General features: G+C 46.4%; 9 protein-coding genes across 9 annotated transcripts; 6 read left to right on the forward strand and 3 right to left on the reverse strand.

The window, feature by feature from the left end:
- Positions 1–364: 364 nt before the first annotated feature.
- Positions 365–2,769, forward strand: EYB26_003535 (uncharacterized protein; the record flags this gene model as incomplete). Its single annotated transcript, XM_054262835.1, has 4 exons — positions 365–564; positions 631–712; positions 765–2,321; positions 2,377–2,769. The coding sequence occupies 4 exons, from the start codon at positions 365–367 to the stop codon at positions 2,767–2,769; spliced, it is 2,232 nt and encodes a 743-aa protein (XP_054118810.1).
- Positions 2,770–3,240: 471 nt separating this feature from the next.
- Positions 3,241–5,009, reverse strand: EYB26_003536 (uncharacterized protein; the record flags this gene model as incomplete). The annotated part of the gene is made up of 2 exons (XM_054262836.1): positions 3,241–4,594; positions 4,654–5,009. 2 exons carry the CDS (start codon positions 5,007–5,009, stop codon positions 3,241–3,243), a joined length of 1,710 nt encoding a protein of 569 aa, XP_054118811.1.
- A 1,211-nt stretch (positions 5,010–6,220) lies between these two features.
- EYB26_003537 (uncharacterized protein) lies at positions 6,221–7,037 on the reverse strand (the record flags this gene model as incomplete). The annotated part of the gene is made up of 5 exons (XM_054262837.1): positions 6,221–6,229; positions 6,296–6,443; positions 6,520–6,573; positions 6,748–6,830; positions 7,035–7,037. The coding sequence occupies 5 exons, from the start codon at positions 7,035–7,037 to the stop codon at positions 6,221–6,223; spliced, it is 297 nt and encodes a 98-aa protein (XP_054118812.1).
- Positions 7,038–7,529: 492 nt separating this feature from the next.
- On the forward strand, positions 7,530–8,717 carry EYB26_003538 (uncharacterized protein; the record flags this gene model as incomplete). The annotated part of the gene is made up of 2 exons (XM_054262838.1): positions 7,530–7,647; positions 7,699–8,717. The coding sequence occupies 2 exons, from the start codon at positions 7,530–7,532 to the stop codon at positions 8,715–8,717; spliced, it is 1,137 nt and encodes a 378-aa protein (XP_054118813.1).
- Positions 8,718–9,573: 856 nt separating this feature from the next.
- Positions 9,574–10,203, forward strand: EYB26_003539 (uncharacterized protein; the record flags this gene model as incomplete). The annotated part of the gene is made up of 1 exon (XM_054262839.1): positions 9,574–10,203. The coding sequence occupies one exon, from the start codon at positions 9,574–9,576 to the stop codon at positions 10,201–10,203; it is 630 nt and encodes a 209-aa protein (XP_054118814.1).
- Positions 10,204–10,619: 416 nt separating this feature from the next.
- EYB26_003540 (uncharacterized protein) lies at positions 10,620–11,804 on the reverse strand (the record flags this gene model as incomplete). Its single annotated transcript, XM_054262840.1, has 1 exon — positions 10,620–11,804. One exon carries the CDS (start codon positions 11,802–11,804, stop codon positions 10,620–10,622), a length of 1,185 nt encoding a protein of 394 aa, XP_054118815.1.
- Positions 11,805–13,388: 1,584 nt separating this feature from the next.
- Positions 13,389–15,128, forward strand: EYB26_003541 (uncharacterized protein; the record flags this gene model as incomplete). The annotated part of the gene is made up of 1 exon (XM_054262841.1): positions 13,389–15,128. One exon carries the CDS (start codon positions 13,389–13,391, stop codon positions 15,126–15,128), a length of 1,740 nt encoding a protein of 579 aa, XP_054118816.1.
- Positions 15,129–19,914: 4,786 nt separating this feature from the next.
- Positions 19,915–20,257, forward strand: EYB26_003542 (uncharacterized protein; the record flags this gene model as incomplete). Its single annotated transcript, XM_054262842.1, has 2 exons — positions 19,915–20,055; positions 20,132–20,257. The coding sequence occupies 2 exons, from the start codon at positions 19,915–19,917 to the stop codon at positions 20,255–20,257; spliced, it is 267 nt and encodes an 88-aa protein (XP_054118817.1).
- Positions 20,258–21,083: 826 nt separating this feature from the next.
- On the forward strand, positions 21,084–22,861 carry EYB26_003543 (uncharacterized protein; the record flags this gene model as incomplete). The annotated part of the gene is made up of 3 exons (XM_054262843.1): positions 21,084–21,843; positions 21,900–22,694; positions 22,836–22,861. The coding sequence occupies 3 exons, from the start codon at positions 21,084–21,086 to the stop codon at positions 22,859–22,861; spliced, it is 1,581 nt and encodes a 526-aa protein (XP_054118818.1).
- Between the last annotated feature and the right edge of the window lie 1,759 nt (positions 22,862–24,620).

Raw genomic sequence — 24,620 nt, forward strand, 5'->3', positions numbered from 1 at the left:
GAGCGGATAAACTCGAAAGTTACGGTATGGTTTGGCGCCACGCCCAAAAGGGACAGATCGCCCACGTCCTCCAAGTTTCTAGGAGTGCCACCATTGATTGTCCATACTGTACATCATCCTGGCAACACATCTTCGACATCCCCGGCCACGGACTACGGCCTGTGGAATATTTTGACATAACTATACAACTTCCTATACCCTCTTTCCGATCATTTCCGCCTTGCATACACCGCATTCCGCCGTTAGTCCTTATCAATGCGCTGATCTTGACAGCTCGCCTGGAACGCAGATGTACTGAGCACCTTGGCGATCCTTTTCTTTCAGGAAGATTTTCTTTCAGCCACTCGCTGGTGATACCGCCATCATGAAGTCGTCCCTGTTGGCGTGGTCGCTCTTTTCGCTCGCTATAGTCCCCTCCCTAGCCACGAATCTCTATAAAAGACAAGACGGAACAGACGAGAGTGACGATGAGCCTACTACTAAGATCTTCAATGGCATTGAAGTTCCACCAGAGATGCAGCTGGGTCCAGATAACTTCAAAACTACTATCGCCAATGGATACTGGTATGTCGCTCGCACTGGAGAACAGAAGTTGATCCTTGATGTAATCCCTAACGATTGACCATATAGGTTCGTAAAACATTTCTCGCCGTCCTGTCCACACTGCCAAGCTATCGCACCTTCATGGCAAACATTATATGAGTTCTACTATGTAAGGAACCTCGAGCTCTACTCTTTCCACGGTCAAGACTGACGTGCCACAGACCTCGGATCCTCTTTCATCCTCCTCCACCAAATCGCCGGATCCCCAATCCTCATTGAATTCATTTACGGGATATTATGATTTCCATTTTGCAGAGATGAATTGCTTGGCTTTCCGAGATTTATGCGTTGAGTTGGATATCAAGTTCTTCCCTACGTTTTCTCTCTATCATAATGGTGAATTGGTAGAGCAATACTCCGGCATGAAGAACATGCAGGGATTGAGCAATTTCATTGAAGAAAAGTTGGAGCAAATACGTCCTGGATCCCGTCCCGCCAGTGGACCCAAGCTGCCTGAGCCTGGAGCGGATAGTGTTGATGTCACTGAAAAACCAGACGTGCCTCAAGCGAAAGACAAAGATCCCGCCGCCGGCGCTAAAGCTGCCGAGAATTACAATGAGAAAGTATCGCAGTCAACCGAGACGATCGATAAAGAAGAATCGAAAGCCGCTGATACGACTTCTACTAAGACTTCGAAGATAACTGAAGAGAAGCCTTCAATTATCTACAACCCTCAAGGAACTTCCGTTCCACTAACAGCTGAGAGTTTCCAGAAGTTTGTCACACGAACGCGGGACCCCTGGTTCGTCAAGTTTTATGCTCCGTGGTGCCATCATTGTCAAGCTCTAGCACCTCCTTGGCTGACAATGGCCAAAGAGATGAAGGGCCAGCTAAATGTTGGGGAAGTCAATTGCGACGTTGAAAAGCGACTTTGCAAAGATGCCGGCGTCAAAGGATACCCAACAATGTTCTTCTTCAAAGGAGGAGAAAAGGTCGAATATCAAGGTCTTCGTGGAGTGGGCGATCTGATCAGTTACGCTCAGAAAGCAGTAGACACTGGCGCTGGTGTCAAATACGTAGATGCGTCGACGTTCAAGGAAATGGAGGAAACCGGCGAGGTCATCTTCCTTTACTTCTTCGACAAAGCAACCACTTCCGAGGACTTTGCAGCCTTGGAGCAGCTAGCTTTACCTTTGGTCGGACATGCTCGACTGGTCAAAACCGATAGCGAGATTCTTGCAGACAGATTTAAGATCTCCACATGGCCTCGTTTGCTTGTTGTCAGAGACGGAAGGCCAACGTACTTCAATGCTTTGGCTCCGTATGATATGAGAGACAATCCTCGAGTTTTGGAATGGATGCGGGGCCATTGGCTTCCTATCGTACCGGAGCTGACAGTATCTAATGCAAAGGAGATCATGCAAAACAAATATGTGGTCCTTGGCATCCTCAGCCATAAACGATCCGATGAGTTCCGACTCGGCCAGGCCGAATTGAAAAATGCTGCTATGGAATGGATGGATAAGCAAACCCAGTTATTCCGTCTGGAGAGACAGGAACTCCGAGATTCTAAACAATTGCGCATTGAAGAGGCTGAGGACCGTGATGACCAGCGAGCTCTGCGCGCTGCAAAGAGCATGCATATCAACATTCGAGAGGAAGATAAGAAGCAAGTTGCTTTTGCCTGGGTTGATGGTGATTTCTGGGATCGCTGGTTGCGTACTACCTACGGAATCGATGTGAAGGACGGCGAGCGAGTTATCATCAACGATGAAGATGTAAGTGATGTTCAGCCTCGGTGTATGGAATGTCCTTTTACTAACATGTGCACAGAACCGACGCTACTGGGACTCCACCAGCAGCGGTGCCAAGATCATGCCATCCCGAACCTCAATCCTCGAGACCATCCCCCTGGTAATCAGCGACCCTCCAAAGCTCCGATCCAAATCCACAATCGGATTTTTCGAGGGCACATTCTTCCATACGTGGTCCTTCATAACCAACCATCCTATATGGTCAGCCATCATCCTTGTGATCAGCTCCATCGCCGCGTACATCGCACACCGCAGGAGACAGCTCAGACGAGGATTATCCGCCTACGGAAGCAACAACGGCGGTGGTATCCTTGGTTATGGAACTAGCACTGGTGGCAGCGGTGGTGGCTTCTTCCGTCTTGAGGGTAAGGAAGGGTTATTGAATGGGGGATCAACTGACAAGGTGGATTGATTGATAACGAATCATACATGGTGTTTTTTGGTTTCTTTTATTTATTATGTAACTTTTCTATTATACTATAAGAATTCTTTGTGTACTATGCTTTTTTTTCTCTTGGTTGTTTCCTTTGCGCTCACGCATCTTCGATTATATTCAATACTGGGAATATAATTTCTTTCTTCTTTTCTCTTTTCTTATTGGTCTCACATTGCCCTCCAAAATCGGTGATGAAGGATGCAAAATTGAGCCTTCTCTCTTGTTTCAAGGACTCTACCTGACGATTGAGATATGGCGTTAAGTTTGTTGGATATCTTCTTCCTTATTAATATGTATACAAAAAGAGTCAGAAAGGTTATGAGAACGGCAAAAGATAATTGATTACGCTGGTATCAAATAATATTATTATATACAAAGAAACCTCCTCGTTTCGACGCATCTCGTCCGTCATCGGCACCTATAAGAGGCATCTGACTCCGAGAACTCTCAAGACACAACATCTTTACTATCAGCGCTATGCTTGGAGCCAGTAATGGTAGTATCTTCCTCCTTGTCAGCCTCATCTTGAGGAGGGGGCACACCCGCAACATCATGAACCCCATACAAAGAATGCTCAACATTAACCTTGGGACCCTTGAACCACTTCTTCGCATCAATCACCCACCAAATCGAAACCGCCAACATCGGGGCGCCATACACCAAACACGTCCAATTCATCAAATCAGCCGTCAAATCATTACCCGTCACACTCGGCAAACACAGGATAGGTAACATGAGGAACACAAACATGGCGCCCGTGGCACCGATGGGTTTACTCATTTTACCCAGGTTCCAGGGGCCGGGCTTGAACCTATCGCCGACAATGAACACGCGAATCGCGATGGGGATTGCGAAGGCAATGAACTGTGCGATTGCGCCGATGCTGAACAGAGCACCGATAGCGACTGTGCCGCCGAAAATCAGCAGACACATGAGAATACCGAGGACGCAGTTGAGGACGACTGCGTTGACGGGTGTTTGTGTGCGGGGGTTCACTTGCTTCCACAAGCCTGAAAGCGGGAAACAATCATCGCGGGCGTAGGCATATGTCACTCGCGAGGCGGCGACCATGCATCCCTGGCCCATTGAGAAGCCGCAGACGATTGTCAAAGCCAGGATTGCCATTGCCGTCTGTTGTGGCAGTACCTGTAGCAGATATGAAGCCCATGGTTGGCCTAGATCAGAGCTTATGACGGAATCGATATCGGTCACGGTGTAGGCGACGACGAGCTGCAGGAACCAGCCTAGCAGACCGCCGACTGCGGATGTCATTGTGATGGCACGTGGAGATGCGATGTTGGCGTTGGAGCATTCCTCTGATAAATGGAAGGGGGAGTCGTAGCCTGACATGGTCCAGATGACGCCTACAAAGGACATGAGGATGGCAACACCATCTGGGTAATCGGTGCCATTGTAGATTGTGCCCCAGACATCCTTCGCGGATGTGAATTTGGGGATGTTGCTAGTCGCTGCTGGGATAGTGATGAGGGTGATGACCAGTGCGATAATGTTGAATGTTGATCCCCACGAGTTGATTGTTGCGATCCATTTGGTGGGCATACTGCTAATCACGGTGTGAATGATGAGAATGAACACAGTGAGTAGATATGTCTGCCAGGTTGTGGGGACGTAATCCGGGTTCGCGATACTGCCTGCAGCGAGGATCATGGCGGCCAAGGCATAGTCAACTGATGGAGCAGATGTCACTTGTCCGATCCAGTTGGACCAGCCTGTGATCCAGGCTGCAAAGGGGCCGTAGCCGGGGGGTGCGAGAACAGCTGCTGCATAATATAGACCTCCACTACAAGCATGCATAAGTTAGTTTCCTTGCAGACGATGTTGCGGGCATTGAATATATACCTCGTGGGCATAGCAGAGCACAGCTCGGCCATAGCCATAGCAACACACTGGATAAAAACCATGGCAATCAACCAGCCCCAAACCATACCGCCTGTACCTGCATATCCCATGCCATAGTACAATGTACTGGCAAAAGAGGGCAAAAGTCCCAACACGGCAAAACTGACACAGAAGGTTGTCCACAAAGAAAACTCGCGCTTGAATTCCTGCTTGTAACCCAATGCCACGAGGACGGCATCGTCAGAGGCAAGGATATGATCGGTTATGGGCACGTCGCCGTCTGGGAGGATTGATGTGACTTGTGCATGGTCAACATCGCGATACTTTTTTGTCGCTGAGTCTTCGATAGTTGCCATTTCGTATTGACGCTCATTTGCTAGCTATTTTCCCTTGAAAGAATATAGATAGCACGCTTGGCGCCCAGAAGTACGATGGGCTTCCGAATATACCTGGGGATGCTGTCAGTATATGGCGCCCATAAAACGATGATCCATCTCACTTTATAAATAAATATGATCCATGAGAGCTATCAGCCATCCCATCAAATAGACCTCGATCGTCTCCGCAGCGCTAGTATGCGTCAGGAATGTTCATGCGAACAACCATCCTAAATGACAGCCACCAGAGATAAGGGTCGTAAACTAGCCTCGGGGTTTAACATGACTTTCTGTGCTAGGGTACGTCAAGGCGCAACCCCGTGCATGGCATACGTAGGTAACCGCCGGCCACTGGAGAGATACTTTGACAACGGGGAGATCGACCTTTTGGTTGGATGGACTAAAGAATCCTCCATGGTTGGATAGATTGGCTGGTGTACCACGCGGGCTTGACATGGCTTCTCTGTTATCGCTACGGCGTAACTCGATGAAGAATTGATAATCGGGCGTAGTCATAGACGAGAACCACATGAAACATAGCGCATCTCATCTAGAAGTTGATTCGAGAATTGAAGAAATACTAACTCGCAATGGGATGGGCAGCTCAATTGCCAGAAAGTGTATGTAGTGGACGGAGTAGTTAGTGTCCGTAGGATAGTACGTATCTCCCTTTCTCCACAGATAGACAGAGTTCTTTATCAGAGCTAAGTTACCCTAGGTCAGCCCACAGATAAGCCGCCAAGGAACCATTTGACAACTCGTTTCAAGGCACAAATCAGAGCCCACAGTCCCTTGTGCCACGCTTGCAGTTTCCCTGATGGGTTAAGTGTGGCTGTAGCAGCCTGTTGGGATGAATATGGCCAGATCAGTGACCAAAAAGGGTTACTGGGGTTTGTATCGGGACTACGCTTAACTGCGCCCAGTCAGTTGATAGGACCATGTCACTATGTGGCATGGACTCTGCGTATGTACTTCGTAGATTTTGTGGTGTAACTACAGCTCGGTGCTATGGACCAATGATTGCACACAAAGGAAATAGACAGTTGGTGTTCTATATGCTATCAAGGTTTGTTTTGTATTCTACAGAAGCGGAGCCATCTTGGTAACTTGGATCCCTTCCCATTCTGCTCACGCGTTTTATTTCCACTAGTTATATAGCGGTATAATTATGTCAAAAAAGACACATGCGCTTAGAAGGGCTGTTCATATTGTTAGTAACGAGACGAAAATGAGACTAAGAGCACACCATGGTAAGGAAAACTCACGCTGTCCTCAGGAGGAACGGTGCGGTCCAAGTACTTGTCAAAGAAAGGAAGTTTCTGGAGAATGTCTTTCCTGACACGAGGAACTTCGCCGAAGAAGAAGACGGCGAAAATACCGGCGGCAACACCGAATCCGCTAGCAATAGTGGCACTACCACGAATACTGATCAGCATGGCTCTTATTTTCTGAGGTTTTGATATAGCCATGGTATGTATGTATCACTTACGCCTTGGTGACCTTAGGGATGGTTAAGCCATGCCAGTGGACAGGAATGGTGTACCTGGTGAGTGATGTCAACGTCAGTCCATCTTGTACATTCAAATCGCCACATCAATTCTTGGTCGGATCAAGCAATTTCGGTCTTTGAATTCCATGCGCTCTTTTTCCTCCCTTTGTACGCTTCCGCTATATCCAATTGAAAAGACGTGACGGATGATGGGATCGGTGAACTCACTGAGGTCCGTAAGGGGAGTGGTACGCAGGGCTGTATGATGCTCTCTTGAGCAGGTTCTGGGTGTAGGGGGTGTTGTAGACAGGCTGGATCAGGACGAGAAATTAGCATTGTAACTAGTCAATTGCAAAGCTCCAATTGACATCGACGATTGCATGAAATATGCCATGGACTGTAGAGACGTCTGATGCTGTCATCAAACCGAGCTTGCCGGTGGGCAGATCTCTACATTGTCTCACGGCAAATCCCATTTGTAATTCGCCTGGTAATTCCTGAGGAGCGTGACGTACCATTTTGACGCTCTTGAACGACAATTGACAATATCAAAAGTGGTCTGGAAAGCGAAGTAATCTTGAAGTGCCGTCGAACGAAAACCGGAACTCCATCACGGAATCGCGGGTGAATTAGTGGACTATTCCTTTTTTGGGATAGCGATTGCTTATTGAATCACGTGATCTCTGAGGCTGATACATTGCTCTTGAAAGGTAGGCTTCAATTTCTCTGGCATCAATCCATCGTGTTGTTAAGTAATTTGTATGTGATTGGTGGTCAATCGAATATGGTGCCTTGTCGTGTTTTGTACAGAATCTCAACATGAGAGGTGACAATATAACATCACAAAATCCAAGATGTCAACCACAAAACAGTCTTCAGCGTTGCGACGCCGTTTAGCCTGCGATCGTTGCCATTCTTTCAAATTGAAATGTCCAAGATCATCTCTCAGGAATGAAGACACATGTGCGAGATGTCGCAAAGCAGGGGTCAGCTGTTCATATAGTCCCTCAATGCGTGGTCAAGTCCGGCCACAACAGCAGCCGACTAGGCAGAGTAGTGCTATTCCTGTTGATAGCCTCAATATGGGACTGGAAAGTGAATTCTCGATATCTAATTTTGATGCAAATGGTAACTTCACTTTATCTTTGATCATGGAGTCAAGTGACTGACAGCCGTTAGATGACATATTTGATAGCATGTTGATGGACTGGACTGTTCCCGAAAACAGTCTTTTGATTGATAACTATGATTCGATATCTCAATTCCAGCCTCCAGTAACAGATGAGAGTACAACAGTCATTATAGGCAATGAAGCATGTCATGCAGACTCCGGAAGAAATGACAGTATCAAAGATGACGAGATCCGCATACTAGAACATGAGCCAACACAAAGACCGAAAAAGTCCCCCCATTACTTAGGCATCGATGTTTCGGACATACTACAATCACCAAATGTTTTCCTGCAACTGACAAATATGTCAGTCACCTTGGAAAGTCTAGCACGTCAATTACCATCCTTCACAGTCCACAGCCAAGCATTAAATGCTGAAAAGAAAAACCCGGGGCTTTCTGATAGTGGAAGCATTGTCTCTGACGACGAGGTCAATTTTGGAGTAGGAAAGACATATGCCTTGACTCACAAGCTCGCGGATGTCTATATACCACTAATTGAGCAGACACAACAACGAAATCAACTCAGCAGCGACGGCACTCTGGACCCAGCAGGCAAGGCGATGGACTCTGTCGATTCTTCACTATTATGGCTTCTATTTTCATGCCACAATCGACTTATTGATCTGTGGCATGCGATGTTGGTACACGCCAGGATGGTCCAAGACACGGGCCGGTACTCTCCGGACGCGGTTGGGGCTCACAAAGCACGATGTGCTCGCTTCAGGATGGGTTCCTATGAACCTTCGTCGTCGTCTACTGTTGTTGCCATGGAGATTATTGTGCTACAAGAACTTGCGATGCATCTCGCCAGCAGACTGAATGATCTGATTGAGGTGATAGAGCCCGATAACAGCACGGATGGTCCTCCTAGCACTACAGAAGATAAATCGCAAAGTCTCAGGGCGACCGTTCTAATGGCAAAAGCACTCCATGAACGGGCGTTGGCTTTGCACAGGGAGATAACTCAACTAAAGAGCATGCTAGAGGAATCGATTGCCAAAACATCATCTATAAGAAAAGGGTGACTATCAACATTTCAACAGATACCATCAACACGGACGATTCTGGTCATTCCATAGCTACTATGTAAGATGGTTAGGTACGTTAGTGCGGGGGATATCGACGCTTTCTAACGGCAGACGTGATTGGAGGAACATCCATCATCCCACACTATACCGGTAACGTACTGCACCAGGTGACCTAGATGCGATACTCGGGTTCTTCAGCCTAGCACAGTCTGGACCGATTCATTCCGAGTCAGCAATGAGTACCTGGATGGTGGAAGTATGTATCGTTTCTCGGCTTTCCGGAAGAGTCACTCGCAAGCAGGCTGTGTGGATGCACTTCTAGAAGCACCACTGCTGACGACGACAGCTCACAACCTATAGACGGTTGACATGTAATGAATAATTCTGAGACTAATGTACGACAGAGATCATATACGAAATACAATACTTAACCAAGATAATATCAAAAAAAATATAGATATATATATAATATAAAATAGTCGACGTCATACATGCTTCCAAGTTCTCCATAGAAAAGAGTCTGCCCCCACACTGTGCAGCTTAAACACTCCGCGGGAGACTTCGGGATTCCGCCTCAATCTTTCGCCTATCAGACTACATCCATTACACATAGTAACTCGTCAACCCGCCAACACACTTGACTCGCTGGCTATGGTTCCTTGTTTTTGAGGTCTTGGTCTGATTTACATTATTCAACAAAAACCTCATAGAAATAGAGAAAAACCGACTACATCGCCTGGCGCGAGTTCCCACTTCGTTCCCTACGAACCATCTACGACAAACTCCATCGACTTCGAAATACTACTACTATATTGCAGGCGATCATCGAATGTCACAATCAGACTCCTCCAAAATGTCGACGAATCGCCCATTCCTGGCGAATTTCCTCGCCGCATTCAGAGCACAATCAACCTTCAAGGCACCCTCAGCGGCTGGTTCGCAGACTTCTTCACAAATAGCCTCCGGTGCGCGAGCGATGGCCACCAAGACGACATCATCGACGACATCCTCGACGCCGACTACCACACCCTTATCTTCATCACAAAACGCAACTACATCAGCAAATCCGTCATCGTCGCCACAAAATCAACAACAACATCACCATCCACATCATCGCTCACATCACCACCACCCTCCCCACCACCGACCTTCACCTTCCACAACACGTCCACAATCACACAGCCGTACCCCGGCAACCATTCCTACAACGACAACAGCAACAGAAAACACATCACCTACATCAACATCACCAACCTCAGGTCCCATACCAATCGTATACAACCACGATCGCCGACGTCGTGGCAGCGATAGCTCGAGCGGATCAGGCGGGTTTCGAGACGCTTTGGGTCATGAGAAATGGTATATAGGCGGGAGAAGCGCGACGGGCGAAGAACGGTTTTATCGGCTGGGCATGGTGACAAAGGCTGGTGGACGAATAGGGGCGACTGGGAGGGTTGGGAGTGTTGATCAGCTTAGTTTGTGATGGAAGAGAACGAAGGACACACAAGTTGAGGGACATTCACGCATGAAAGAAAGAGAAAAAAAAATCATTACAATGCTACGAAATACTATGAAATACTACGACTATCAACACGATTACAACGACCGGAAGCTATACTTGAGGGCAGCCTTCCTCGACACCTCTCTCCTCTATATACCCACCTATCCAAGAGGGGAATCACGATAACTACACAACATCGTTCTCTCACCTGTTCTACCCTTGATGGTCAAAGTCATTATATTGCCATGCTATTTTGATGATCAGAGCGACATTAAAGAAAAATGATCCATGTATTCAAAATATTATCTTTGCAGTCAATCAAAATGATACCACATTACAGAATATCACAAGTTGTGTATATCAACCAAACAAGTTGGCTCCTGGGATTGAGATTTCCCTTAAAATCTTACATTTCCATTGAAATGACTCCCTTGAAATTGGTGTCCACTTCCAGAGTTGTAAGAGGTGTTTCCAGATTGATAGGTGTTTCCAGATTGATAGGTGTTTCCAGATTGGTTTCCACCTCCAGAGTTATAGTTATAGGTATTTCCAGTATGCTGGTTACCGGATTGACCAGGATTTGCGTCGCCCGGCCTTTTCGTTCCCTCATGCTGCTGCTGCTGCTGATCAGCAAGAGCTTTAGCAGTCTCTTCCTTGATTTCATGTTCCCATTTAACCAACACTCCACACAGCATATGGAATCCGGGATCCTTGCTGGAAGCGAATTTGACCATGTTTTCATGAGTTGCATGAATGCTGAAGTCGTTTTGGCCTGCCAAGGTTGCAGATTTCTTGGATACAAAACAGATTCCTTTTGGGCCATATCCCAATTCTTCATAGAAGCACATCACTTTGATACCCCCACTATTTTTTTTGTGGGGATTTGCAATCATTGATAAAAAATCATGTTGAATATCTTCGAGCATTTCATTACCTCGGCCTAGGGTATCCAGTAGATTTATGTTGGTAGACTTGATCAAGCTGAGCAATTTTGCTGGAAAAATTGCCCAGTTTGCCGCCCATGATCCCTCGTGAGGAGTGCCCATGAAAATGATGCCTTTGGTGGACTTGAATATGCCGCGAAGATCAGCCTCGCCGTTGACTCGTGAACTTAAGAGTGCTTTTTTGCACACAAGACCCCCCAAACTATGAGCCACAAAAATCAGGGCGCGAGTTGAGGCATTGATACGTGCTCTATCCACCGTCAAAGCATTGACAAGGTTATCAGCATGATCCCTTAAATGGTTCTTGCTAGCCGCTGATGCCCGCACAACATAGGCATCGTAGCCAAAGGTAATGATACGAGCATTCCCGATCTCGGATGGAAGGAGAGCCTTTGGCCAGGGTTCGGGTTTTCCCTCGGCCGTCCAGGTACTCTCTCGATTCCCAGTCAAGCCATGGACAAAACATATATCGATCGTGGCGTCAGGACAATCATGAAGCACCTTGATTCCACTCGGGAAAGAAACATGCGCGGGAGAGCTGTCGGTGGACTGCTGAGTATCGTCATGGCGAACCAGTTGATTGTTTGCCGAAGTGTTGGCTGGCGTTCCAGTCAATCGCGAGAACAATGACCGGCCCATCATATACCGTGTTTTGGTAGTTCTTCGAGGCTGGCCGGAGAATGACTATTGTCGAGAGAAAATTGAGTGAGCCTGAACAACCTGGTGTTTACCGCGGAATTTCCTGGCTTTTATGCTTGAATGACTCTGGAACCAAATTTGTTGAATCATAATGATACGAATGTGGATTCGGAATGCCTACGTTAAACAAGGCTGGAATCGAGCTATATTCCCCTAGCTGCTGACTGGTGAGGTTCGTTTGTTTCTGCGGAAGATTGCTGCTGTATAGTAATACAGGATATCAATAATTCGGAGAGAACCAATGTCTACTGGGTAACGTAGCAGGGCCTGATGAAAGGTCAATTGCAACCTGAACTGAGTTGTGTATAGCGTTTCACGAGGCTTAGCAGCGCTTGTCCTTGTTCACTGGCTAGAAGTACACCATGAAGTAGTGTTCAACCACCAATGCTACATGTCAGTCTTCAATATCGGCTGCAGGAGCCCGTTGATAGTACACCGTAAAGCACATCAGATGTTCTTCCACTATGGTCACGAGAATTTATTCTTGAACCTGAGGCGGTGCTGCGACTAAGAGATGGCTCGGCCGTACCTTCCTTTTTTGGAAGATGGATAAAGGCAGGAGTATGAGAGCTAGATGGAGAAAAAGAGAGATAGCGAGAGATAGAGAGGAAGCTTAATATTCTCCAGGATCTCATCGACAATCATCTGAACTCGAAATCGCTACTCACTTCCTTAGGGATGCATTGGATGGGATGCCTAACCTGGGATCTCGATTCTCTAATACCATAGGAGAAGGCGGATTCTGTTCAATTCCTCAAGAGCTCCTTTGGCAGCCTTGTCTGGCATTGACTTTGATCAGAGCTGTTGGCATGACTTCAAGACAAAGAATATATATTCTAAGATGGTGAAGCAGCTTTCATTCAATGTTCTCTACACAGGCAGGTTTGATGAACAGATTGTCATGATTCATAAAGGCTTTACTCAAAGCCTTCAAACAATATAGCTAATAACTGATATTTACCAACTGTTTGCGATTGCTTTGTAGATGATGGAAGGCGCCTTTGCGCAGCAGCAGTAGCATCACATCATCATCATCATCATCATCATCATCATCATCATCATCATCATCATCATAACTGCCTTGGATGTGCACTGCACACAGTCAGTATGGAGCATATCTTTGTATGGCAGGTGTCCTGTCTGCCATTGTCTTCTTCTACCTCAATTGCTTCTTCAGAGTATAAATCATCATGATTTTTAGCAATTCAGTCTCTCAATCATCAATCCTGATACTATGCTACCTCTCTTATTGCACCCCTACACGCCGAAATGGATCTTGACAAAGTTCTCCTGAGCAGTTCGGGCCCAGAGCATCAAAACACAGCTCCAACTAGATCTGCCAACAATATTCCAGGCAGTGGTCACATATTTCAAAACAATATTTTCAATGAAGGTGTATGCTTGAGTAAGAACGATTTCTTCTCGCTTCTATTTATGTATCTCGATGGCTAAACTCGTCTTGTAGGTGCAAATGACTGTCCCAGTACGTTGAACGCATGCAAACGATCGCTGAGTTTTCCAGAAATGTACAGTCGCTACTACAGTATTACATCAACTTCTAAAAATGATACATGCTGTTGGCTATTTAATTGTGAAGAATACCAGCACTGGCGAGACGATGGAGGCCTACTTTGGATCAAAGGAAAGCCTGTCTCTGGAAAATCCACGTTGATGCGATGGGCTTTCGATGAGAGGAAGAAGAACCCAGATAATCGAAATGAAAGCACAAATGATCATGAACAATCTACAGACAATCTAAAAGGAAATGTAGGCGACCAGAAAAAGAGCACAGATTCCAAGAATCCAGAGTTAAAGAAAAGCATCATTCTTTCATTCTTTTTCCACGGCCGTGGCTCTTCGCTTCAAAAGACAATGCTTGGTTTTTACCGAACAGTTCTTTTCCAACTCCTTGAGGAGCAATCAATTCGTGAAGAGAAAATCGAAGCGCTGTCGAATCTTGAGAAATTTTTTAAAACCCAATGCGACTCTAGAGGGCCACCGGGAATTAGTTGGCAATGGGAGATGTCACAACTAGCTCAGGATTTTCAATCTGCACTTACCGAGATCTTGAAGGGCCACCTGGTATATCTGTACGTTGACGCATTGGATGAATGCGGTGAAGATGATGCCAGACACCTGACAGAGACCTTCGTGAAAATGATAAAAGAATCTCCCATCAAAAGAATTGAGGAAAGTGTTGAAAAACCAACTGACAAAATGGTCCAAAAAAAAGTTGGTAAAAGACTTTATATATGCTGTAGTTGTCGAAATCCTCCGCTTTTGATCAATGCAATGGTGGAGGATACTTTTCAAGTATGTGTTGAGCGCCACAACATCACCGGCATCGACTCTTATGTTTGGTCTCAACTTGATCCATTTCGTGACACGAGGATCCCGAATACAATTATCAACTATTCTGCTGGTTCTTTTATGTGGGCATACCTCGTTTTAGAACGTGTGAAGTCTCTATACTCCCGGGGATTTTCCAAGAAAGAGATTGAAGGTAGCATAGCTGAAACCCCTCGGGATTTGGAAAGGCTGTACGAAGATCTCTTTCAAAATATGCTCGGCAATAAGAACTCACTACGACTGGTTTATTGGATCTGCTTCGCCAAGGAACCACTGACTCTGGAGGAACTGCGCTGGGCGATGTTCATTGACGCCAATCCAACCATCAAATCGTTGAAAGATTGCAAAAGCGCTCGTGATTTTCCATGTGATTGTGAATGTCTTGATAAATGTACTTGCAAGGTGATGGAAAGAAGAGTCGAGGCTCTAGGCCATGGTCTCGTTGAGATCACAGACTCGAATGACGTGCAATTCATCCATCAGTCCGTTCAAGAATTCTTCATCGACAAAATGGCACTCGTGAGGTTATACAACAGGACATCGAATTCTCGCCCAAAAGACTTTGACCAAGTGGCTAGAGAAGCCCAACAATCAATGGCAGAAACGTGTGTCAGGTATTGCAATATGGAGGAACTCGTGGCCGCGTCTGGAATAAACACGCCTGGCAGCAAGGCAAGCCTGTCTACCGCTGGAGACCGTCTCAAAGAGGAATTCCCTTTCCTAAATTATGCGGTAACGTCTTGGGTAAATAACAAAGAAGAAACGGGATCTCATGTTGCAAATGTTTCTTCGCAACGAGAATACGATGTACTTAATTTGCTTGCATCTGCGTTTCCCGAAATTAACCAGCGACGTACTGGCAATACCTGGATCCCGTTCAATGTTCGCAAAGTCATAGCCAAACGCAATCCATAGATGATTCCAATATTACTTTTTTTTTTTCGGTTTATTAACATTATTGTAGTCAAGGAATAACCCCTTAGCACGTGTAATAAATAACAGAACCGACGTCCTGCATCAAGTCTAACTAACTACGTATGTATGCAGATGGAGATACCTAGGGTTCGGCATAGCACGTGGGAAGATAGAGTGGAAAGTGGAAACATCACAAGGCTCCTCTTTTTCTTAAGGTTCGATGGAGACCTATACCTAGTTAGTTGGTTAACCGTCAGTCTTAACTAAGTTACGGAGTCGTGCAGACTCCAGAAGTCGATGGGGGTACTCTACTCCACCATGTTCCCCCTCCGGAGAATATGGAGATGGTATGTATCCATAAGTAAGGCGGCGTTACTACATACGTATATGGTACAAGTAGATCTGACGTCTACCCTATGGAGAATCCGAACATAGAGTTGTTCGGTTGAATTGCCCACATTAAAAAAAAGGTAACTAACTAGTTAACTTATGGGATGGGGATGGGATAAGGCTTACCCCATCCTCCACCCCCCTCTTCCATGTCCTCCACTGCAGCTAGACATGTAGTTTACCTTAAGGTACTCCCGCATCCTGTCAGCCAGCGACTCAGCAGCAGGAGGTTAATTACCCAGGGTGGCCCCCAGTTTGTTGGGTTTGCGGGGATCTCGAGCCCATCCATGATCCATCCCATACCTGTACCTAGATAGTGGGCTAGGTTATCACTGAGGATCCAGTTTATGTTCCATTATTACCATCCGGCATCCATGAGGTTGGTGGATATGTAGTTTATTCCAGCCCTAAGCATCAGCACCATAACTACACTCCAAGACCTAACTCATCGTCCGTCGAAGATAAATAAATCACATGATTAATTAATCATTTACGAAAACCACGTAAGTTAAAGCATTCTATTAGTTAGTTAAATTAACCTTTCCGCGAAGGATACCCAACTGCGACTTTCTGTAATCACCAACAGTAATTTCTGAAAGCGGAAATGCATTATCGTCGGCGCAGTTCACTCAGCTGTTGGCGGTGACGTGTTTGGCTTAGCCACTACGGATAAGTACCTTGTGACTGCAAGTAAAATTGGAACTAGCTTAACTAACTTAAATAATATTATGATAAATTAATCTATTATATTTTTTGCAAGATCACGTTATTCATAATGCTACATGTCATACCGCATATACTACATATGCTAAGGAGTGCTACGTACGTACGGAGTAGTATACTGTACGTACTATGTACGTAGTAGTAGTATCAAATCTCGGAACAGATTCCGCGCTTTGCCGACAATAAAAAAAAAATCGCCGCTATAAGCCCCTTGTCCCAACAAACGGAATCGGAAGAATTAACTTTTCGAATGGGTCATTTTTTCTTCAAGGTTTTTTTTTTTTTTTTTTTTCTTCCCTTTTGTGCCCTGTTTGCTACAACCATGGTTGAGGATATGAGAGGCGAATTTGTAAAAGTCTGGAAACATCGCATCCTTGGCCTAGGGAAAAGTTTTTGTTCCCAGAACCATGGATTTGATTGACTCCTGTACGGAGGACTCAGTACTATGTCGTCTGTATTTTTTTTTCTTGTTTCTTGTCCTGGAAGACGCAGTATGTACTATGTAGTATGAATGCAATGCAATGCAACTTGCCTCGGCTCAAATGGATCCATCTAAGAATATTCGAGTGCGTAATCGGTGCGCACTGTAACTAACTAACTAACTAGTAACTTAGTGGCAAGCTGCAAGATTGATAATCAAAATCAATAATTGTCCAGAGTAGCCAGGGGAGGACTTGGTATCAATGCAACTCGGCAACTTTGCCGGTGGTTACCATTACAAAGTACTCCGTATAGTCTCCGTAATACGTATTCAGAGTACATACTTACAGCTAAACCAACTGCCGACGAGAAACGAAGCCTTTTATATTAAAAAATTTCGGCATTCAATCCTCGTGCCGAGTCTTGTATTTAGGTAGCACTATTTACACCAATCTACATCCTGAACTCCTAGGTAGAGTTAACTTCACCACGTTGCAAACAAAGCACAGTCATGTAAGAATTGGCGGAGCTTATTCTCCTTTCAGTTGTGCTTCCAAAGAGGAAACCGAGGGGTTGGCGTTTTCGGCCTTTGACTCTTTGTGTGTTAAATTCAAAATTGTCCAGTAAATTCTCGGATGCAAGAAACTATGCCTTTCATTCGTTGCTTGTGTAAATGATAAGCTTCTATCTGCCTCGTCACACTTATCGGATTCTTTGTTAATAATGCTCGAGTACGGAGACTTGACTCGACTCGACGTGTAATGTGTGTACGTATTATGGCATACAGATTGGCGGGTCCTGGATCGCCAAGCACCATCTCGCACTAACCCGAAAGGAGTATCTGTATGCGTCCACCTCATTCCATCTTGCCCAATCAGGCCTATAACCCGGGTTGTCGTTGTACGTGGATAGATAGATAATCACTGCTATCTCTGCATCGACAATTGACAGGTCATATTTTCTATATTTGGTAGATATGTAGTATCTTACGTAGTAGTACGTAGATAGCTACTTACTGCATGCTTCGATAAATATTTCGTGAGGTGAATTGTGGTGGGTAGTGGATATGCGGAAGGTCCACAATAGAAGCGGGAGAAGCCTCCAAAGAAGCTTGAAGCTTTGCGACTTTACTCCGTAGTGACTTAGTCGCTGTTCCCTCCCTGAAGGAAGCCCCCCCAGTGCGGTGCGGGACGATGGGGTCTTTTGACAGCTGAAGATTATTACAGATTATGTCTACGACGTACATACTACAGGAGTACGTACTACTTACTGTATGTATCTTGATGCTTGAAGGAGAGGGCAATTGCATGTTCATGAGTTATGCGCTTTGTTATGCACGTACCTGGATATGAGTACGTTACTGACGTCCTACTACGTAGTATGTACAATGAGAATGGAAGATAAAACCATCGGAATGGCCGACAATCTACGGAGTACTCTCCTACATTTAGTTATTTCATCCATCTCGATCGTACATGCCGAATACCTGCGGCTGTGGCTGTAGGCCGAAGGTGCGTGTGGGAGACAAGGGGGAAAAAATGGCTCAATCACATGACGCCTCCTCCGCCCGCCCGGATCCGTTCTCCCCTTTCGTTGTTCCTTTTCGGTACTCCGTTCATAGGTCATAGTTCAAAATATCCTGGTCATAGTCTCACTTAGTTCAGATTTTATGATTATCACATCATACTACGTACGTAGTTGAACTAGTTAACAATCCTGCCCTTTTGGTCTTTGAGTGCATTAGTGTGTCTGGGTAGTAATCGTGCCATCATGTCTCGACCGATGCGGACGGACGTGTATATTACTATCTTTGCTGTCTACTTTGATTGAGTAATCTCAATAGCTTCAATTGTATAACTACGTACTATGTATGTAGTAAAGCACGAACCTGCTTGCTTGCTTGTGTTGGCGCATGGAGCAGATCTTATCATTCTGCACAAAGTGGGACGAACGGTCCAGGAACCCGGTCGGGTGGCCTAAGGAATCCACTTTGTCAAGGGACGAGATGGAGCTCTTGGGGGAGAATTTAAGCATACTTTTGGTGTAGTTCAAACCATATGATCTTACTTCTTGCAGATGCTAGATGGCCGGCCCACATAGCCGTTGATATCAGAATCAAAATCTTTTATACTCCGTAGGATGAAAAATAATAAAAACCACTACGTACAATGCATTTCAGAAACGAACCCTTTCGACGCAACATCAATACGCGTTCCGGAAACGGACATCGAAAAGACAGATGACTAAGTTAGACAAGGAGGACTCCGGCTTTGATACGATCATTGATGGGTGTCTCCGAGGCAGGCGTATTATTAGTATTGCCTACCTAGGCAGTTAGGTAGATAGGACTACTCGAAAATCAGTCAAACAGTTACATGATTTGTCGGGCCGAGCCCACCACTCTCTGACATGGACAGTCCTATAACAAGCCCACGAACTCAATAAATGTTAGTTAACTATGTACTGGTAGTACCTAGTCACAAGTAGTATACCGCCTCACTGTGTACAGAAAGTAGCAGTCAGGTATTTGTGCGTGCAGTTGTCGGCCTGATATCTCTTGTCGGTACTTTCTTTGTTCCTGTTACTATTATTACTTTCAAGGTTGCTGCTACCTATTATTCGCTGCTTGTACGGCGTTACCTAGGTATGTATGTACGTACGAGTAAATTGTGTGTGTATGTATCCTGGTTGTATGTCGGGCGGCATGTTCCGATTGGAAGATTGTAACTTCCTTTTTCGATTGTTGGCGTTCTTCCCTGTATTTTTTGCAAGGAACCATGAAACTCGACAGATGAGCAGCAAATGGCAATATGCCCGTCAACTCATGTGTGTATAATTACGTATTCTGAAACGGGCGACCAAGCCTGACCGTTTAGATTTCCCTGTTTTTGGACAGCACTCGCTGTGGCTCATATGCACGCACTATGCCATAAGGCGCACGACCCCTCCTTACTCTTCCGGGAAGGGGGCCCCCTTTTTTTGCGTCATCGAACCAATAAGCAACGCTAGAATTGAAACGGCGTTTACGTAAGCGACGGTGATTCGACGACGCGAAGAATATCGGATGATCCTCGGAATTGCTGGCGAGGATTCTAAGGAAACAAACCCGAGGATTTCTTGTCGCATCGCGAGATTGCTACGCTATCTGTATGACATCCACGAGAGATCTTTCTTGGCTGCGATGGCTAGAGAATAGGTGTGTAAATATAACTAACTACTGAGTGTCTGGGTAAGATTGCTCCACGCAGTGAGCATGGCAAATATTAAGTCTAATGCTACGAGTACGTACAAGCAGCGAACGGCCACGGATATACGTACACCCACCACACACTCGGCATTACCCCCCGGCATTCAGCGAATCACTGGTGCCGAAAACGCCAGCAGGCCAGTCGACGTAGGTGTTCCTGATTCGGCTCTCTCGCCGCTTTATTTTTGCCTCCCAAGACTGAATTTTTCGCTGGACTACACAGACCCAAATCTCGGTCTCTCCCTTCCCTTTCCTCTCTCGCTACCCGCCCTTTCTAAGCAAGAGTCACCACTGCCAGCTATTCGCGAGTACGTTAGTTACAGGATTACAGTACAGTCTGTTTGACTAGGACACTTCCGGAACTATTCTCACGCCACCCCATCATTTGTTGTCTTAAAGACTCCTTCGCTCTTCTTTCTATTCACCTCCTCTTCCACACTTCGCTCTCTCTCTCTTACACACACACACACACATTCTCACGCACTTCAACTCTCTCCCACTGCCGAATATCGAAGTATCAAACAGAAAAAGCAAGCTGTCAGACCCTGGTCAGATTGCGCGTGTGGCTTGACGCGAAATCGAATCCGTTGGCTTCGTCCAGCATTTGGCTGACCCACCGCAGCGTTCCTTGGTGGAGCCCAACTTGGCCGGTCGCGGATAAAGAGAAGTTCCCACTCCCACGCACCTTTTTTTTTTCCACCGTGGGGACCTTTTCTTACCACTACCACCACTGACTGACTCTCACCACCACCTACTTCCCGACTCCAATTTTCTTCTCCAACACAATCTCCCCCCTCTTATCCTCATCCTGTCCGATCTGAACTTCTCTCGTATCACGAGTGGAGTCTCTCATTCATTCTTTCTTTATTCTTTCTTTTGCTCCGTCAATTCGATCCTTACTTGTCGCTTCGTCGTCGACAGTTTGACGCGTCGTGACTCGGAACATCAAAAGGGAAGGAAGGGAACAGATACCCACCTCCCCGGGGAAAAAAAGAGAAGAAAGGAGCCATTCGACACTGCACCGTCTGGAAATCACGGTGTTGAAAGTCACTTTACGAATTGGATAGTTCAAGGAATTCTCGAGAAGAAAAAGAAAACAAAGAAGGAACAGAGTCTCGCGGCCGCGTCCCCCTCTCTTTTTCATAATCAACACGGCCACCTTTCTTTCCTCCACTATGGATCCTCGCTCCCATCCGTCGCGACCTTCTTCGACGTCGCTGCCCCAGGGCTCGACTCCTCTATCGAGCATGCAAATGCCGCAATACCCAATGCAGCCGCAGTACCCGGTTTCGCAACCCCATACGCTTCCTCCATTGCAGCCCCATCATAGCCAGTCGCCGACTCCATACATGGGCCAGTCCTATCGTCCCGATATGGCGCGTTATCCTGCCACTTCGGCTCACGATGTCTACGCGACTGCTGCGCCCATTGGACCTCACACTCCTGTGAGCAGCCTGCCACCAACTTCGTTCCTCGCCCACCCTGGCGGTCAACCTCAGGGTCAGCCCCCGCAAGGATATCAGTCTCCCCAGACCCTCTTGCCTCCCACGTCTGGATCTCAGAGCTACCCTCAGCCAATTGCGCCAGCTCCGCCTCGCGATCGTCGTCCCGACTACGCGGCAATGCCCTCTGGCGCCTTCAGTCACCCAGAAGGCAGAGCTCCTATCTGGGCCGGCGCTGATCCAATGGCCGCTGCTAATGGCCAGGCGCCTCTTCCTGACAACCGGGAACCTCCTCGTACTCAGGTTGTAGGATCGCAGGGACGACGAGGCATTCTTCCCAGTGTTCCCGGACGCGCTGCAGTCCCCAACGGTGCCAATGGAACCGCTAGAAGCACCACGATTCCGGCCAAGGATGCCGACGGCAAGTTCCCTTGCCCTCATTGTACCAAGACGTACCTCCACGCGAAGCATCTTAAACGCCATCTTTTGAGACGTAAGTTGTTCCACTCAATTCATTACCTTTTTCCATCTATTAACCATCAAACGCAGACACCGGTGATCGCCCCTACATGTGTGTTCTCTGCAAAGATACATTCTCCCGAAGCGATATTTTGAAACGACACTTCCAAAAGTGCTCGTTACGCCGCGGTAACCCCACAGGAGCGAGCCATCTCTCGCATCCTCAGGCGCACCTGAAACGGTCTCAGGCCGCAGCTAATGCTGCAAAATCCGTTCAGGAAGAAGTCAGTAACTCCATTCCGCCTTCCAATGGTATTGCGGGTACGACTTATGGCGACGCGCACGTGAATGGCCATGGCCACACGCTGGCTCCGGCTGGCCGACCTGGTCTCACGGAGCAGCAGCCTCTGGGATATTCAATGTCCTCTGCCCACGGGCTGAACAATGGTCACGTTGGAGACGCGTTCAACCCTGCCCAGGCAGATCACAGAGCTTCCTGGATGGCTGCTCAGAAGCAGAGCCCGTACCTTGTCCACTCTTCTGGTTCTGCTGAAGGTCCTGGTGGCCATCCGAATAATATTGACCGTCATTCATTTGAACAGGCTAAACCTCCCTTGGTCGATCCCAAGCGTCCTATGATGCCCGGTCAGCCCCAACAACAGCCTAACCACCCCGGTGAACTCGACTGGACTACCATGTTCCAGCCCGGTGCTCCTGAAGGCTACATGCACTCCGTCTTTCCACAGTCGATGGCTCCTCAACATGAGCCTATCCACTCTCACGTCGACCCAGACCGTAAATACTACCCGACTACGACCGCGGGACCTCATCAGGATGGCGGACTGAACGGACTTTACTTGGCTTCCACGAGTTTGAGCGGTGACGGTATGCGTAATCCCAGCGGAGTCCCGAACAATGAAAAGACCAATCCACAAGAGCCCATTGCCACTTGAGAAGTTTTTTCCATTTGATTTGATGAACGAGAAACATGAAATTGACTTTTTCTTGCTTTTTCTTGCAATACAGGATCCGTCCAACCCGCTAGACAATAGGTTCGTTAGATTGTAGAGGAGGAAATGGGTTATGTTTTCTTTGCTCTACGACAGAAGGGTTGATCCGGTACGAGTGGGAATTTCGCATCTTCGAATAAGCGAGTTTCACGGATCTACGGCACGCGGAGTTCGTTCGATTGTTTGCCTGCTTCAAGGTTCGACGCTAGGCCTGGCTTCGAGCAAGTCTTTCAAACAGATGCTTCTCCCTCCCGTCTCGATCGTCCTTTGAACAACATGATACGGCCGACCAATGGTAAAACAGCAACGCAACTACTTTTTTTTACAATTCGATTTTTCTCCGTCATTCCGTCATGAATGGTATATTTGAGATGGTGGGTTGGCTCAAACCGGCGTCAAAATCATCAATAGACATGGGGCGTGTGTTTTTCAGTTTTGCAGTTTGTTTATATGTGTGATTATTCGAACGGATTCTCTTCGACCTGATTTTTGCATTGCATTCCAACGATCTCAACACAAATACGAAGGCTGAGAGAAAAAAAAAAGCAAAAGGAAAACGGGGGACAAAAGTGGATTACACTGAAAAGGAAAGGAAAGATTCGTTTCGAAATTGTTATAGAATTTGGTGGTTGGGAGAAATTTGTTCTTTTTTCCTGTCTAAATTGTTGCAATTATTTCCTGTTTTTTTTGTGTTTGTGTTATATGCTTTGTCTGGGTGAATCATTCTTGTTAACATTTTAATTCACACTCGAAGACTCCTATATTATATCTTCGAGAATCCTGCATGAGTTTATTCTTGTCTCTTGTTCTCTGTGTAATTTTTCTTTCGTGTCTTGATCGATCATACATACACACGAATTCTACAACGGTCATCCTTCCATACTCATCTTTTCCACCCATTCCGTTGTGCAATCCTCGAGTCCCGGTTTCTGATGACTGTTATGGGTATATGTGGTATGCGATCGATCATCACGTTTTTGAGCTCATACATATACCATTGAACCATGTATGTCCGTATGTATGTATGTATGTACGCCTGTAAAGTCTCTTCTTTTGCTTGTCACTGCTTCTACTACTGCTCTTTCGGTCTGCCATTTGATATCAGTACATTCCCATTTCCTTCGGGCTCTTATCGCTTTCTGTGATTGCGAAAAAAAAAAAGAAACAGTTTTCAGGGGTAATACAAGATTGGTCGCGTCGTTTATCATGGGTGGGTGGCAGTCTGTTCTTTTCAGGTATCTAGCTCATAATCAAAGCACTTCAAAGCAAGAGAGCACGTAATCTATTATATATAGTGGTGTGTCTCTATCTAAAGCACGGATTGATAGGGTTGGATGGGAGAAAACCCTAAGTCGCACTGCGAGCCAACGATTGAAGCGTATATGCTTCGTGTCCCGCCGGGTTTTGGTTCTCAATTCAAGCTCTCTTGCTCTAGAAAGCACATATCAACGCAGGATATAACCGCTTCTATCGTCTCTGTCTGTCACATACGACCATAGGGTGTGGAAAACAGGGCTTCCCGTCCGCTCAGCCGTTCTTAAGCCACACGCCGGCTGGTTAGTAATTTGGTGGGTGACCACAAGTGAATCCCAGCTGTTGTATGTTTTTTTCTTTTTTGGAATCTTTTTTTTTTGTTTTCGAGACACAGGTTGACAGAGTGGTGTTCTATTCTTTGAGAGACGTTGGGCACAGGCTGGAGCCATTGTTAGGGTTTCTCCGTCCCCAATAATTGCCGCCGATAGAACGATGTTATCCACCGACGCCCGGCGGGAACAAACAACCTTGCACCAGCATCAATCAC

Source organism: Talaromyces marneffei, chromosome 2 (genome assembly GCF_009556855.1).
Source record: "Talaromyces marneffei chromosome 2, complete sequence".
NCBI lineage: Eukaryota > Fungi > Ascomycota > Eurotiomycetes > Eurotiales > Trichocomaceae > Talaromyces > Talaromyces marneffei.